Raw genomic sequence first — 15,261 nt, forward strand, 5'->3', positions numbered from 1 at the left:
TTCCATTATTAAAATATCTGAAAATTAATATAAAAAGTAAACTAATAAAACAAATCTTAAAAATGGAATGGGGGGTGGGGGTTAGAATTGGGGAGGTACAGGGAGTAACCCCCTGGATTTAATTGGAAGCAATTGGGCTGCACTTTAGTGCAACGACGCCGTTTTGGTAAGGAGTGGCAGCAGCTGCACTTCTAGGGGTCTATCTCTCGCGATTCATTTGGAGAAAAAAAGAAAAAAACACTCTCTCAAGCTCGAGCATTTGAAGAAAGAAAACCCTCTAGGGCTTGGTTCCATAGAACGCGAGAGAAATAGAACTTCAATGGCTTTTGATGGTGACCCTGACCGGTGGAGAAGAAGCCGTGACCGAAACTGACCGGTGGAAAGGCAAAGTTGATCGGAGGGTTCTTATGTATGAAGCACGAGGAGCAGCTGCTGACCGTCTGATGAAGAGCTTAAAAGCGTAGCAAGCAAGTTTCTTTTCTTTTCCTTTTTTCATTTTCTCTTTTCTTTTCAACCCTATATAAAGGGGTTTTCTGCAATGTAAACAGACTCTTAGACACTCGAACAGACACTCTGCCATTTTCCATTTTAGTTTTAGATAGTTAGGGTTTTCGTTTGTTTTAAGCTTTTGGAGCGCACACTGACGGTGGTGACAGTCCGCAGTGACTCCAATTGCACGTTTGTTTGGTAAATTTTTGTAATTTTCGTTTTTCGTTAATAATATGTTCCGTTCTTGATGTTTCTTCTGTTTCTGTTTTGAGCTTTGTGATTTTGTGTTTAGATTGTTTCTTCAATGTTTCTGTGTTTTTTTGGGTGTTTTGATTTAAAATCGAGTTGAACTCGTAACTCTTCAGATAATTGAAATTCCTTAGGAATTATATGACTTGACAGTGAGTATCACCGAGATGTCTTCTTGAGTCAGAGTTGAATTCAACGAAAAAAAAATATTGTTTCTAGCTTATGTTAATTCTTAAAAAGTCTGATTTAGACTATGTGACTCCACAAAGTAAAAATTCCTTAGGGAATTATATGACTCCATAGTGAACCTGTCATACCGAGATGTCTTCTTGGAGATGAGTCTAATGAAAGATGTAATAGTATTCCGTTTATGTTATTTCATTTTAATTAGAGTTTTGTATGTTTTAGAGTATATTACATGTTTCAATTGCATTTATATTAAGTTTTAATTAGAGTTTTGTATGTTTTAGAGTATANTTTTAATTAGAGTTTTGTATGTTTTAGAGTATATTACATGTTTCAATTGCATTTATATTAAGTTTTAATTAGAGTTTTGTATGTTTTAGAGTATATTACATGTTTCAATTGCATTTATATTAAGTTTTGCATCTGGTGATGATTAGAAATATGAATTAGGAATGAATTGAACTTGCTGTGATTTGGTATAGTAAGTGGACATTTACCCATTCTAGGTTCTGATTTGGAACTTAAATATCATACAGTGGGTATGACTTTCCAGGATGTCTTCCTGAGTGGTAAATGATTGCTTCTCTACACTAAATTTGGCACTTTTTATTCTAATTCATGATTCCAATCAACCAATCTGTTTCTACTCATTAGTTTAGGAATATCTCTTAACTGTAAATGCATTCTTTTAGACTTAGGTTTTTCTTCCGTTTTACACTTCTGTTTCAAAGATTTTCTTTCCTTGTTGTTAGCATTTGAGTTATGTGTAGATGGTACCATATATGTTCTATTTCAGTTGTAGGTAGTTATAGTAATTAGGTTTTATTTCTGTTTTGAGTAGTTTAGACTGTTATTTCCTTTTCTTTTATTGTATTTCAATTTCTTTATTCTTTTAACCAGATTTTAGTTTAGTCTAGTTCCAATTCTTTTATTTTGTTTAGTTTTATTCATTTTAATTGTCCCCACCGAGTTTAATAGTAAATACATAGTTAATAAATACAAGACTTAACCTTACACTTTAATCTTAATTAGCTGGGTCCTAGGATTGATATTCTGGTTGTCCTATGCTACATTAGTGGGGACCAGTTCTTTGTTCTGCCTTTGGTGACTAAAAGGCAGTTTAACACTTCCCTATCCAGAATTTCTGAAACGAAGGGAAGAAGGGAGGTGTTTTAGATGTGGGGGACCTTTCAGGCCAGGGCACCAATGCCCTGAGAGGAGTTTACTAATAGTGTTATTGGCTGAGGATGAAGAGGAGGACGTAGAAAAAGAGATGGTAAAAGTGGAGCGAATGGAGCTCTCGGCCTTCTCAGCTAGCGGAATAGGATAACGTTGCATGAGTAGTTTCATAGTTTCCGTTCAACCTTGGGGACAAGGTTGATCTTCAAGAGGGGAGTAATGTTAGGACTTAGAGAGTATAAGAAAAGAGAAAAATAATAGAGAAATAAGAAAGAATACTTAACTGCTGAGCAGTTAAGGGGGGCGGGACAAGTGTCTATATAAGAGACCTCTTTTGTAGTTTTAGGGGAGTGAGTAGTCTTGTATGTGTAGACTGGTCTAGTACCTGGTGAAGGAGGTTAAGCTTCTGTTTTCTCTTTGTATTCTTGATTCTTTTGTTGTGAATACAATACAATTCTTTACCCAAATTCTTGTTTGCAAATACTGAAGTGAGTGAGAGAGAGAGTTAGGATTCTTACCTAGATTCCTAACACTTTCAGCATGAGCATTATGGTGACTGGGGTTCGATGCAATGTTTGGGACAAATGACAGGGGGTTAGACCAGTTTACTAGAAATTGTTTTCTTCTCAGATTATATTTTCTTTTTTCCTTCTACTTTTTAATCTTCCTCTACCCTTGTAGTGGAGGTTTCGTCCTCAAGTACCATTTTGCAGTTGTTATAATTATAGAAATAAGGAGTTGATTTTATATAATCAAGAATATCTAGATTATATGTGTTATTAGAATTTATTTATGTGTCATATCTTTGTTATTAGAAGATATCAAATCCCCTCTATTTATTGTATTGATTCTTTTTTCTGATTTAAATAAATAAACCATCCATTGGAGAAAAACCTCCATTAGAGATGTCTTATAATTTAAAAAAAGCCTTAAAACCTCAATTACTAATTTTATTCATGTTGGTATGCCATCTTGTATATACATTTTTTTACCAAAATTTACAATATTGAAGATTGAATTTTAGTGAACTTATCTAACTAAAATGGTACAATATGTTCAGGCATTTAACATTTTTCCATAACTAAGAGTCAAATTCGCACATGGGAAATGAAGTTTAGTTGATATTTATTCAAGACAGCAGGCGGATTTTAAAATCTTGCACACCACACCAGTTCCGACGGAGGAAAATGTGCAAAATGGCTCCTTGACTTCACACAATGTGTTCTCAATTTCAATCCACAACCTTGAACATTGTGCGAGGGTGAAAAGAAACAAAAAGTTGTTTTGAAAGTTGAAAGGGTTGGATTGAGAGAAATGGGTGGGAGCAAGAAAAGGAAGAGAAACAAACAGCAACAAGAAAGCAATGACATTGTATATTCAGAAAGCCAACCAGACTTTGCTCATTTGGCAATTCTCTACCCTTCCTTCCAGTCATTCGTCCAACCCTCACCTCCTCACATGCGCCTCACCATTGATTGGACTGACTTCAACGCCACACGTGAACTCACACGGATCTTGCTCCATCATCGTCACACTTTGACTTGGTTTGCGTCTCTCTATGTCTCTCTATGTCTCTCTCACTGCTGAATCGTATATTGATATTGTTGCTGATGTTATCTATTTGGTAGGTGGATTCCTGATGGACAACTCTGTCCCACTGTGCCCAACCGCTCCAATTACATTCACTGGCTTGAACATCTTCTTTCATCTAACATCATTCCTGGGACCATTTCAAGTGATTCCAAGGTCAGGGGATTCGACATAGGAACGGGAGCTAGTTGCATTTACCCTCTTCTTGGTGCTTCCCTCCATGGCTGGAGTTTTGTTGGATCAGGTATATTGTTTTTTGACAAAATTATATAAGTTAGATGTAACTCTTTATATGATTTTGATGTTATTTTTCAATTAAAATATAAATTTTACTCTCTCAATGTGCCCAATGAAGGATCGTAAAAATTACTAGATGAATTTTTAATTTTCATTAGAAAATATAATCAAAAGTGCACTAGGAACACCAGTTTTTTTTCACATGGTTAGTAGGTAATAAATCTATTGGTTAGGCACGGGGCCAGGGATTCAATCTCTAGTCTATTTTTGTGAAAATATATCTATTGGGATAGGTCAATCTCTTGGATGAATTTTAGTACCTTGAAGGATTAATTCTTGACCTTCAACTGTGGACACCGTGGGTATTTAAAGACATCGACAAAAGCATGTAAGGAACACCAACATGGTGTGACAATGCCTCTTAAGAATGTCATTGAAGGTTTAGGCTAATAGATGAATTTTTGTATCTCAAGGGATTAGTTCTCAGCTCTCATCTTGGGATACCTTGGATTCCCAAAAATAAAATAAGAAAATTTGTCCAAGTTTTATTCATTGTTTTTGGCAGTCTAGTTTGTGTAACTGATATCAAAATTGATATTTAAATTTGCTTTGATTGACCGACTGCAGATGTGACTGATGTTGCAATTGAGTGGGCAGAAAAAAATGTTAGTAGTAATCCACATATTTCTAATCTGATTGAAATCAGAAGGGTTCAAGACAATAATGCTCCTCCCTGTGTGGAAGTTGAAGATTTAGTGAACAGTGACCAGATAGCTTTGTGCAAGAAAACTGATATGGAGGTAGCTCCTTTGCCTCTTGATTTGCATGCCTGTGAGAATAAGAGTTATCGTGGACCTCCCATACTTGTTGGTGTGGTCAGGGATGATGAGAAGTTTGATTTTTGTATGTGCAATCCACCATTTTTTGAAAGTTTGGAGGAAGCTGGACTCAATCCCAAAACGGCTTGTGGTGGAACTTCTCGTGAAATGGTTTGTCCTGGTGGTGAAAGGGCCTTCATTACTCGTATCATTGAAGATAGTACACAATTGAAACAGCATTTTCGGTAATTAATATTTGTTTATCAAAATAATTCCTGGTTTTTCATATTTGTGCAATTACATCCTCGTGCTTGTAGTAAATATGGACTCGTTCATTTTAATTGTTCACAGGTGGTTCACTTCAATGGTTGGTAAAAAGTCAAATCTTAAGTACCTCGTATCAAAACTTTGGGGGGTTGGTGTTTCCATAGTGAAGACAACTGAATTTGTTCAAGGCAGGACATACCGGTGGGGGCTTGCTTGGTCTTTCTTGCCACCCGTGCAGAAGTCATCAATTTCTTTATCCAATAAAAAGAACACATCCTTCACGCTTGAGGTAGACTGTACTAGTATCTATGTTGCATTTTTGCAATTATGGCATTGTTTTATCTGGACTCAAACTCACATGCATATACATGGATAACACAGCACTATTTGGCATGTTTAAAAACCAAAGCTTTAGAAATCACCATTTGAAACGTGAACTGCTGTGTTTATTTTTGAACTGCGAATCATAATTTGCAGTGAATAGTAGGATTTAGAAGGCAATGAAAATTACTTCAAATGTCAATCAGACATGTAGTGTTCATTGTAAATTATTTGAACTAGAAATAGATAAAACAACTTAACTAGAAGTCTCACTAAAAAAATTATTAGTTATTATGAGTTTTCAAACCCTTTATTTTAGAAGAGTGGAAATGAAGTAATTAAATAATGTTGAAGTCTCACGTCGACTAGAGATAAGGCGATTTCATAGTATATATAAGTAGGTGCAAACCTCACTTTATAAACCGGTTTTGTCGGATTAAGTCAACTTCTTAACATTGTATCAGAGTCATGGTTTAAAAGTCTATCCTAGCGGAATTTGTTGTTAGGTAATTATTCTTCCACCTGCTCGGGCGGTTATCGGATCACCCATTAATGTCCAGTCTCGCGTACAAAATGTATATATCTCGGCATGAGAGAGGTGTGTTGGAAATGCCATCGACTAGAGATAAAGCGATTTCATAGTAATATAAGTGAGTGCAAACCTCTTCTTACAAGTCGGTTTTGTAGGATTGAGTTGGGTTTAAAATCTACTTCTTAACAAATAACTATATAAATAAAGTTGTGCAATCATAAAATAGGAATAGTACAAAAAGTTAAGCTTTATATGAATTTAAAATTTTTCGTGAGAATCTAAAATTTGCTTGTTATTTAATGATCTTCCGTAGTGGAAAAAGATCTTCAATTATATCAAGTACGTGTTAAATTGGCTTGACATAGTGATTAATTACACCTATAACATTTTCATGTATCTGGTCACTTTTTTGTTTCCTCGAATGTGTTGAAACAGATTTATTTTTCAGGGTCTTCAACGCCAACATGGTGCCATTAATGTGTTGGAAAGTGTTAAGTCTCACTTTTCTTCATATGGTCTATCCTGTTCATTGAATACCTCCTCTTTCACAGTGGATGTAAGATCAGTTACTCTTAAGACTCAGATTCTGATTTAATGTCCTTACCATAGCTATTAATCAAGATCTCATTATGATAGGTTGCAGTAACAAAAGATGATTGTGATTCAATCTTGAGGAATGAATTAACAATTTTCAATGATTCCACTGATTGCCAACCTACAAGAGAGACATCTAATGAATCTAGTTTGAATTTTTCTCTTGAGAGATTATGCTTTCGTATATCAGTATGCTTGTTATCTTTTCTTACCTGGCTTTCAAAATTGACTTTGGTTGGCAGAATTTACATTGATCTTAAGTTGTATATCTTATCGTACAGGTTTTTCAGCAAATCCCTGGGACACTATTGGTAAAAGGTTCGTTACAAGACAAGCATAGCCCGTTATCAGGTTTTTCTCTAACCTTCTTTTCCAATTTCAATTTTTCTAAATGTCTTTTCCATTATTTTAGTGTAGCACTTTCGTCTAGGAACTACAAATAGCTTTGGTGGAATAACTTATAATTCTTAGGGGGGACTTGATGTGCATCATAAAATAAATGCAATCAGTCTGATAATTTGCTGACCACATTACTGAAAATTTCTTGTTTTTTTTTTTACTGTCATTGGCTTCCTACATGTCACATGATTGTACCTTAGACATTGATTCCTACATTTGATATGTTGCTAATTGCTATGGTTAAGATCAAGTGGCAGCACCTCTGCTATCTAGTAATAACTCTGGTTTTGGGTTCTTCTCTATGCAGGAGCATTCTCTGTGATTTTCCAAAAATTAGAGGAAGCTTTGCGGAGTAAATTTTGTACTAAATCACTGTAGGTTTTTTATTATTTGATGAGATGTTCTTGAATGCTACTTTGCGGACTAATGGTTTATACAAAGCAATTAGTGATGGTTTTATTTTGTTCACCAAACCACAGTTGGAAATTGTAGCTTGTGCGATCCGATTTTAAAAATGCCAAGGTAACTTCCCATGTATCTATTACTTGATAATTAACAGATTTAGATAAACGAAGATCCTCTCTAGGATTTGTTTAGAGGAGATTAACTATTTTATCACAACTTATAATCTAAATGGAATTTGTTTCGGTTGGGATCTCTCTCTACAATTACTCAACTTGATCACACTTCCTCCGTCTGTCCTTGATCTCACCTCGCTCCTATTGGTCTCGACCGGTCGGGTACTTGTTAAAAGCACTCTGACGCTCAAGTCAGTCCTCAATTCCACTTGTAGAGATAGAAAGAGAAAGTTATCGAACTGAATAAATGCACAATAAATGTTACCACCTACTGTTACCTTTGACCTCTATTTGTAGTTTTTGTGATGGGCCGACAATTAACTTTCCTTAATCATGGCCTAATATCGGCCCAAGTATGTCTAATCCTATTTAGCTTATTGCTGATGTTCTGATAATGATCTGGCCACCCATTGATGACTATCGACTAGTAACCGATCATCTTTTCCTGAAGTCGTCCGGTCATAACGGACGTGCTTCTCAGGGGATGTCGTCATTGCATCGGCCCAAGTATCTCTAATCCTATTTAGCTTATTGCTGACGTTCTGATAATGATCTGGCCACCCATTGATGACTATCGACTAGTAACCGATCATCTTTTCCTGAAGCCGTCCGGTTTTAACGGACGTGCTTCTCAGGGGATGTCGTCATTGAAATCTAAGTGCTATCCGAAATATTTATGGTCGGACGTCCTTTGGGAATGTCCGGACGTCTCCCCGGTACAGAGGCCCCCCAAGCCTGAAGGAACGAAGTGATTGAAAGGTTGTGAAAGTGGGCCGAGACGGTTGCGTCTTTTCAGGAGGCATTGGGCAGGAAAAGGCACGTGTCCTTCTGTCAGTGGTCATCTTATATCGTGTACTGAACCGTCGCGAATCGGGACCGTTGACACCATCTAGATCTAACGGTGGTTGAAGCGTGGAAGTTTCAAAATTTTTTTCTATAAATAGGGGTGGTGAAAGGGTTGCTGCTCACTCTTCACTTCTTTTCACTGCTTCAAATTTTTGATCTTCAGGTAATAAATGGCTACCGTTAGTGTTCATTCATCGGAGGAGTCGTCGGGTCGCGGTGGAGGAGGCGGGGTGGGAAGGACAAGTGGCGTTTCGTTGGCCGTAGAACAGGTGGAGGCCAGAGTTGGGGAGGTAGCGTCTCCTAGTTCGATTTCTTCATCGTTTCTGGACGTTCACTAGGGTGAGAGCTCGGTCCCGCCTTCTCCGGACAGAGATCGAATAGTCAATGGTTACAACATATTTTTGCATAAGGGGGGAATAAAGATTGACCGGGAGTCTGCAGAACTGGCCGGTGGATGGCCGCGGATCCGGGGTTACCGTTGGGCATCCCCCGAAGTAGGCGAATACACTTCGGACTTTGGGACTCATTCAGAATTGTCTTGGTGGGCCAATCGCTCTTACATTGCCCCCGACGTGGAGGACGCTCGGTTATTTCGTCTTGGCGTCAGTCATCCGAACGAGCGCGTGTATCACGGAAAAGGATCCAGCGCGGAGGAGTTCTTTTTTGTGTATTCCTACATGTTTGAGCAGATGTACGTTAGGGTGCCGTTGACGGATTTCCAAGCGTCCGTCCTTAAAGAGTTAAATGTGGCTCCCAGTCAACTACATCCGAACGGATGGGCAGCCATCCAAGCCTTCACGTCGTTGTGTGCGGCCGTTGGATTGGTGCCCATGGTCCGGGTGTTCCTTCATTATTTTAACGTCCGTCCCTCACCCCGACGAGGATGGGTGTCCCTATCATCTGTACATGATCGTATGTTGTTCAAACCGTTCTCAGATTCTTTTAAGAATTTCAAGACGAGATATTTCAAAATAATTATCAAGGAATCCGGCAAGTCGGAGTTCTTTGATGTTGACGGTGCCCCTCGGTTCCCTTTTTATTGGACAGAGGATCCTCCCAAGATAAAAGCATTCGGCGTAAGCCGTCTTAACGAGCTAGAGAAAGACGTCGTTCGGATAATAAAGGATCTGCCTCGCCGCCTCAACGCTTGCGGCTTCGTCGACTGTCTGAAATACGAGGACTATGACCAAATTGCCTTTGGTATGCTTATGGCTGGTTCGACTTCTTTATGTCTATTTTTGACTTAGCTAAATTCTTGTTCTCTTTTCAGGATATATGTCGCTACCGGAGCCTCGCCAAACCCAGTGGATTGCGTCCACCCAACGACGCAAAGGCAGTAGTTCGAAGGGGGTAACTCAGCCGTCTACGGCCTCCAACTGGGCGACTTCGTCTGGGATGCCGGCAGGTATTCCTGTGAAGGTGACGACGACGGATCCAGTGACTGTGGTTCGCCCAAAAGAGGTGTTTGCGGCTGGGCATGTGCAAGAGAAAACCCAACCGGATCCCGCCATCGTCACACTTGTCAATTCTTCAGAGTCCTCGCAGGATTCTGCCATCCCTCTCGAGAGGAAGAGGAAGACTAAAGATGGAGGGAAGTCGTCCTCCAAGCGCAGTCGGCGTAGCGGGAGTTCTTCTCTTCTCCCCTTGTCGGCCTGCGTTTTCGATATCTCCTTCGATGCGGCGTCGAAGGTAGACTTCCGACCCAGCTCTTCCCAACTGGCGGTCATAGAACCGTTGTCTGAAGAAGAATTGCTTGGAGCGGTCGTGGAGCTAATGAGCCGGGGTGTTATGTTGGCTCGTAGAGCCCGCGAGCATGGCAAAGGCCGCGAGGGTCGGGAGCTGCTTCGCGAACTGGCGGACAAACAAAATGTGTCTGTCGGTCTCCGCCGTCGCATAGAGGCGCTAGCGAAGGAACATGAGCATTGTGCTGATACGCAGTCAAAGCTGCAGGCGGACTTGGATGCTGCTACCACTCAACTTGCTGCGGCGAACAAGTCCCTGGCGGACGCCAAGCTGAGGGAGGATAGCTTAAAAGAGGACGTAGAGAAACAGAAATTGGAGGTCCGCCGTTTGGCCAAGAGGGGGGACGAGTTGGCCGAACAAAGTGAGCGACTGTCCCAAGACCTCCTGACCGCCAACGCTGAGAAGAAGCGCCTCGAATCCGAGTTAAAAGAGGCGAATGAAGCTTTTGACAAGCTGGACGTAACCGTGATTTATGAGCATAAGGAAGGTTTCAATAAGGCTCTGCGTCAGGTGCAGTATTTGTTGAAGGTAGATCCGGTCCCTTCCGGATTTGACATGCATCAGGACGTTTATCGAGGCAAAATGCGGCCAGTGGAGAAAATTTTGAACGAGGAAGTTGTTGTGGGGACGGGCGGTGGTCCTGCTGTCAAGGCCGACAAGGAAACTTAGTGTTTTAGTTATATATGTATTTTTTGGTCCGTGAGGTCGACCTGCAAACACTTAGGCATAGCTTCTGTTTGCATGGTCGACCCATCCGGCTTTTTGTTATATTTTGCATATTATAATGAATTTGGTTTATTACTTGTCACATAATGTCATTTTATTTCGGATCCGAAGAATTTTAACTCATTTTTATTGTTCCGCTATGGAGATAGTACGATGGGCCTTTTGATCGGCCCGCATTGGTTTGTTCAGGACGGGTCCCTTGGTGGGACGGATCCCGTAGACTTAGCCAATAAGTTGGGACAGATCCCTTTTAATTAGTTCGTTTGGGACGGGTCCCTTGGTGGGATGGATCCCGTAGACTTAACGAATAAGTTGGGACGAATCCCTTTTAATTAGTTTGTTTGGGATGGATCCCATAATTTTAGTGAGTGGAACGGGACGGGTCCCTTTCATCTGCTTCGCGTTATTGGGATGGATCCCTCGGGCTTGTCCGGCTTGTCCGGACGGTTCCGACTATCAAAAGGCAATTAAATTGGATGGAAAAGACTTTGCCAAATCATTCAAAAAATCATAGCAAGGGTACATTGGCTAAACATGATTAACTGAAATAAAACTTCAAGTGTGTGGCGTTCCAAGTGTTGGGAAGTAGCTTTCCATCCGGTCGGGCGAGACGATACGCTTCATTCTTTAACGTTGTGATGATTTTGAAGGGACCCTCCCATTTAGCTGCCAATTTTCCATGATGGGGCGCACGTCTGGCCTCTCCAGTCTTCCGCCAAACAAGATCGCCTTCTTGGAATTCTCGGGGGCGGACCTTGGTGTTATATCGGTGCTCTATCATTCGCCTGCATGCTTCTGCTCTGAGTACCTCTCGGTCTCGGCGTTCGTCAACGGTATCGAGCTCCACCCTTAACACATCATAATTTAATTGCATATCATCCAGCCTTCTGCGCAATGATGGCTCTCCTAATTCAACCGGGAGCATGACATCGATCCCATAAGTTAAGTTAAAGGGGGTTTCCCCTGTGGTGCCGTGCGGTGTGCATCTGTAGCCCCATAATACCTCCGACAGTTCCTCCACCCAAGCCATTTTCTTTTCTCCCAACCTCTTCTTTAATTCAGCCACTATGGTTTTGTTAACGACTTCGACTTGGCCGTTCGTTTGCGGATGTTCTACCGAACTAGTGACGTGTTTGATGCCCAAGTTCGTGTAAAATTCCTCCAGTCTCTTGTCAATGAATTGCTTGTCGTTATCCGTTATTATAGTTTTTGGAAGGCCGAATCTGCATATTAACTTCCAACAAAACCTTTGAACCTGCATGGCAGTAATGGACGCTAGGGGCTCGGCCTCTACCCATTTGGTGAAATAGTCAATCGCGACTAAGAGGAATCTCTTCTGACCCTGGCCCTTGGGGAAAGGTCCGACGATATCCATGCCCCACTTGGCAAACGGCCACGGGGAGGTAATGGAATGCAGTGTATGGGGGGGAACCCAAGTATCATTGGCGTGCGCTTGGCAGCTGAGGCAACGTTGCGTGAAGGTTCGGGTATCTTCCTCAATCGTGGGCCAGAAGTATCCGGCTCGTAGAATGCGGGCCTTCAACGTTCTACGGCCGGAATGAAATCCGCACACTCCATTGTGAAGCTCATTCATCACATACTGAGCTTCTTCCTTTGACAAGCATTTCAGCAACGGAGTGGAGAACCCTCTTTTACGATAAATCGGGCGATCTTCTTTGAGTCGGCCGGATCTACGGATAGACCATCCTCCTGCTTTTTTATCAGCCCCCTTATCTCGTCCCGCCAATCGTCGTCGTCCGTAGTTATTGCGTAGCATTCTACGGAGGGTTGCAAAAAGACTTGGCGGATGACAGTAGTTATTGCGTGCAATTTCTACGGTTATCACCATCGGGTTGTCCTGGTCCGGGTCAGGCGCGTGAAAGTCTTCATCGGTGAATGATGAGTCAATATTTTACACCATTAACTTAGTTTTTCGCGCCGAATTGTGTTGATGATTTGCGCTTAATTCTTAGTTATTGTGTCATTTTCACCATTTGGGCTTAATTAGACCAATAATTCACATTTTAGTTAATTTGAATTATTTGAGCTTAATTATTCCTATTTCTATTTTCAGGGAAATTTTGGAACTATTCTTTGGGACTTTTGGAAGAACACCTTGCAAATTGAAGATTCTCCACAAAGGCACTTTAGGATTAGTCAATTTTTAATTTAGTAGATTAGACTTTTTAATTTAAGTTTTGTATAATTTTGGGCTTATTTTTGTTAGGTTAGACTAAGCCCAATTGTAAAAAAAATAGTGACATGGCTCTAGGGTTTAAAAAAATGTGTGGACCCCACCATGGGAGGTAATTTTCAGACCTAGGGATTCCCATTCAGCAGCCGTCACTTACTGGGGGACGGGGTCTTTGGCTGGAATGTTTTTGAGCTTTGATGGGTTGTTTTACGGTTTAACAGGGGAATGAGGAGAAAAATACACTTTTCCTTTGTATTTTGAGGACGCTGAACTACATAATTTTGAGAAGCATTTTCTTTCTTTCATCTTGAAAAGGTGATTCATCTCTTGCATATCTGTTGATTCATTTACCTTCGTGCACATGGAAAGTAGGTGCGGATTGATGGCTGGGGTATACACACGTTGGCATTCGAATTTTGTTTGAGAGAGACGGATTCTTATTTTAGAAAGCATTGTCTTTTATTTTGGGATGCATTGATGCAAGAATATTTCCTTTCTTCCACTTGCTTTACGTTGATTGATGGGAGGGCTGCAGACTTATGCGTTTCGTTATTTACTTGGAAGCATTGAGTAACCAAGCTAGTTGGTGTCCAGTTGAATGTTCAATCTCTAATTGAAGAGTCTTTCATGTATTTATTCATAATGAAGAGGGAGGTATGGTGTTGACTCTCGGTTGATGGAAGAGGCACGGTTTTTGAAGAACCAAAATTAGGTGATGCTAATTGGCTTTAGGAGGCACGGATTCCATGGTAGTAGAAAGTAAAACCAATTCTTTGCTTAGGCATTGGGAGCATCAGACGTTACTTTTGGCTTGAAGAGAGAGGAACGTATTTTGTTTGATGGAAAGAGGAGAAATGCTGCAGGTCATTTGCAATTCGTTTTGGGTTGAATATTAATGGAAGGAAGAGATGCATAGTGAAGAATGATTCCATTTTGCTGCTGCCGTAACATTGTTTCCAATAATTAATGTTCAATTGCCGTGAAGGAGTGGTTTTGGTCAAGGAGAAAGCATTGAAAATTTACTATTCTACTTTTCCTTGAAGTGATGGCTTGGTTAGTAACCCATGGGCTGGATGCTTTTACCGAGAAGAAGACTTCATGATATCACATTCCAATTTTATTTATTTAGCAAAAGAGTAGTGAATCATCCTTCACTCTAGAAGCAACACGTTACTTTAGTAGTGTGCATCATTTGGTAACTTTACCAAATTGTTTTCTTGGGGAATGAAGCCTAGCTACTACGTGTTTTTTTTATGATTGGGAAACAAGTTCACGTTGGCACAAGCATGAGTTGTAACATCAAATTTCAACAATTGAAAAGGAGGCACACTTTCATTTGCATCTTTTAATCACACTCACGGCAAGGAGGCTCTTAGAAGCAGAAGCAATTATAATTCTTTGGCCACTTGGTCACGTGCTTGGTAAAGAAAAACCATGGTTGCTTATTTTCCTTAGCTTTAAATTAGTTTGCATTGTAGGATTAGTTGTTTTTAATTTCTTTAATTTAGTTTTGCATTTAATTTAATTTTAATTGTGTTTAGATATTTGTTTAGTTTAGTATTTGGTTTAGCATTTTCACTTTCTGGACTCGATTTTAAAAAAATAACTGCAACCAGACCAGAGCTCCAAATGTTACGTTTTATATATCAAATGAAAGATAATTGAGTCTACTTTCCAGGAAAAAAAACCTCATCTCATTTAGAGCTCTGTAGAAAATGTTATGGTTAAAACATTGAGCAAAGGTCAGAGCTGCCTAGTTCCAGCGTGAAATTTCGTTTTTACTGTTTTAATTTCATTTTCGTGCATGGTGAAACCTTTCACAAACCCCCCCTTCGTGTTAGACTCGATTCTCGAACCGCAAAATTGGTCTTTGGGAGACGACCTAGGGGTCATTCCCTAGCTATACTGCATTTCTAATATGCAATTAAATTTGTATGGGCCACGACACCCATCAAATTTTGGCGCCGTTGCCGGGGACCAACGGTTCAGTATTGAGTCTTTTGTCTGTGTTTTGTGTCTTGTGATAGTCTTTATGTTGTCTTGTGTGGTTTTTGTGTTTTGAATTTTTGTGCTATTGTTTCATGATTATTGGGTGTTGTGATTTAGTGCATGACTCGAGGAAATTCTGGAANCATACCATCCTTTGATCCTGAGATTGATAGGACTTTTCATAGGTTAGCTAGGCATTTTAGGAATTTGTCATTAGAGTCCGAGTTTGAGTCTGTTCCATTAGATATTGTGCATCCTACTGTTGAGAACTCTGTGCATACTGCATCCACTGCATCTGTTGCATCTGCACTTGATTCTGATTCT

At 40.2% G+C, this 15,261-nt stretch overlaps 1 protein-coding gene across 3 annotated transcripts; it reads left to right on the forward strand.

The window, feature by feature from the left end:
• The first annotated feature begins 148 nt into the window (after positions 1-148).
• Positions 149-13,253, forward strand: LOC106768963 (U6 small nuclear RNA (adenine-(43)-N(6))-methyltransferase-like). 3 transcript variants are annotated; one of them, XM_014654377.2, is made up of 10 exons: positions 149-687; positions 3,164-3,647; positions 3,732-3,937; positions 4,558-4,993; positions 5,100-5,304; positions 6,317-6,424; positions 6,505-6,651; positions 6,744-6,813; positions 7,169-7,383; positions 12,829-13,253. In XM_014654377.2, exons 2-9 carry the CDS (start codon positions 3,418-3,420, stop codon positions 7,237-7,239), a joined length of 1,473 nt encoding a protein of 490 aa, XP_014509863.1. In that variant the 5' UTR covers positions 149-687; positions 3,164-3,417; the 3' UTR covers positions 7,240-7,383; positions 12,829-13,253. The 3 variants fall into 3 exon arrangements, with proteins under 3 accessions (XP_014509863.1, XP_014509864.1, XP_014509865.1); XM_014654378.2 differs by lacking the exons at positions 6,505-6,651; positions 12,829-13,253 and having other exon boundaries at positions 7,169-7,318; XM_014654379.2 differs by lacking the exons at positions 6,317-6,424; positions 6,505-6,651; positions 12,829-13,253 and having other exon boundaries at positions 150-687; positions 7,169-7,318.
• Positions 13,254-15,261: the final 2,008 nt, after the last annotated feature.

The sequence above is a fragment of the Vigna radiata genome, chromosome 7 (assembly GCF_000741045.1).
Source record: "Vigna radiata var. radiata cultivar VC1973A chromosome 7, Vradiata_ver6, whole genome shotgun sequence".
Classification (NCBI taxonomy): Eukaryota; Viridiplantae; Streptophyta; class Magnoliopsida; order Fabales; family Fabaceae; genus Vigna; species Vigna radiata.

Bases quoted from the DNA above. Each gene is read 5' to 3' on its own strand.
- LOC106768963 (XM_014654377.2), top strand. From the start codon at position 3,418: ATGGGTGGGAGCAAGAAAAGGAAGAGAAACAAACAGCAACAAGAAAGC. The intron at 5,305-6,316 runs GTAGACTGTACT...TTTATTTTTCAG, and splicing joins ACACATCCTTCACGCTTGAG to GGTCTTCAACGCCAACATGG. The intron at 6,814-7,168 runs GTTTTTCTCTAA...TTCTCTATGCAG, and splicing joins CAAGCATAGCCCGTTATCAG to GAGCATTCTCTGTGATTTTC.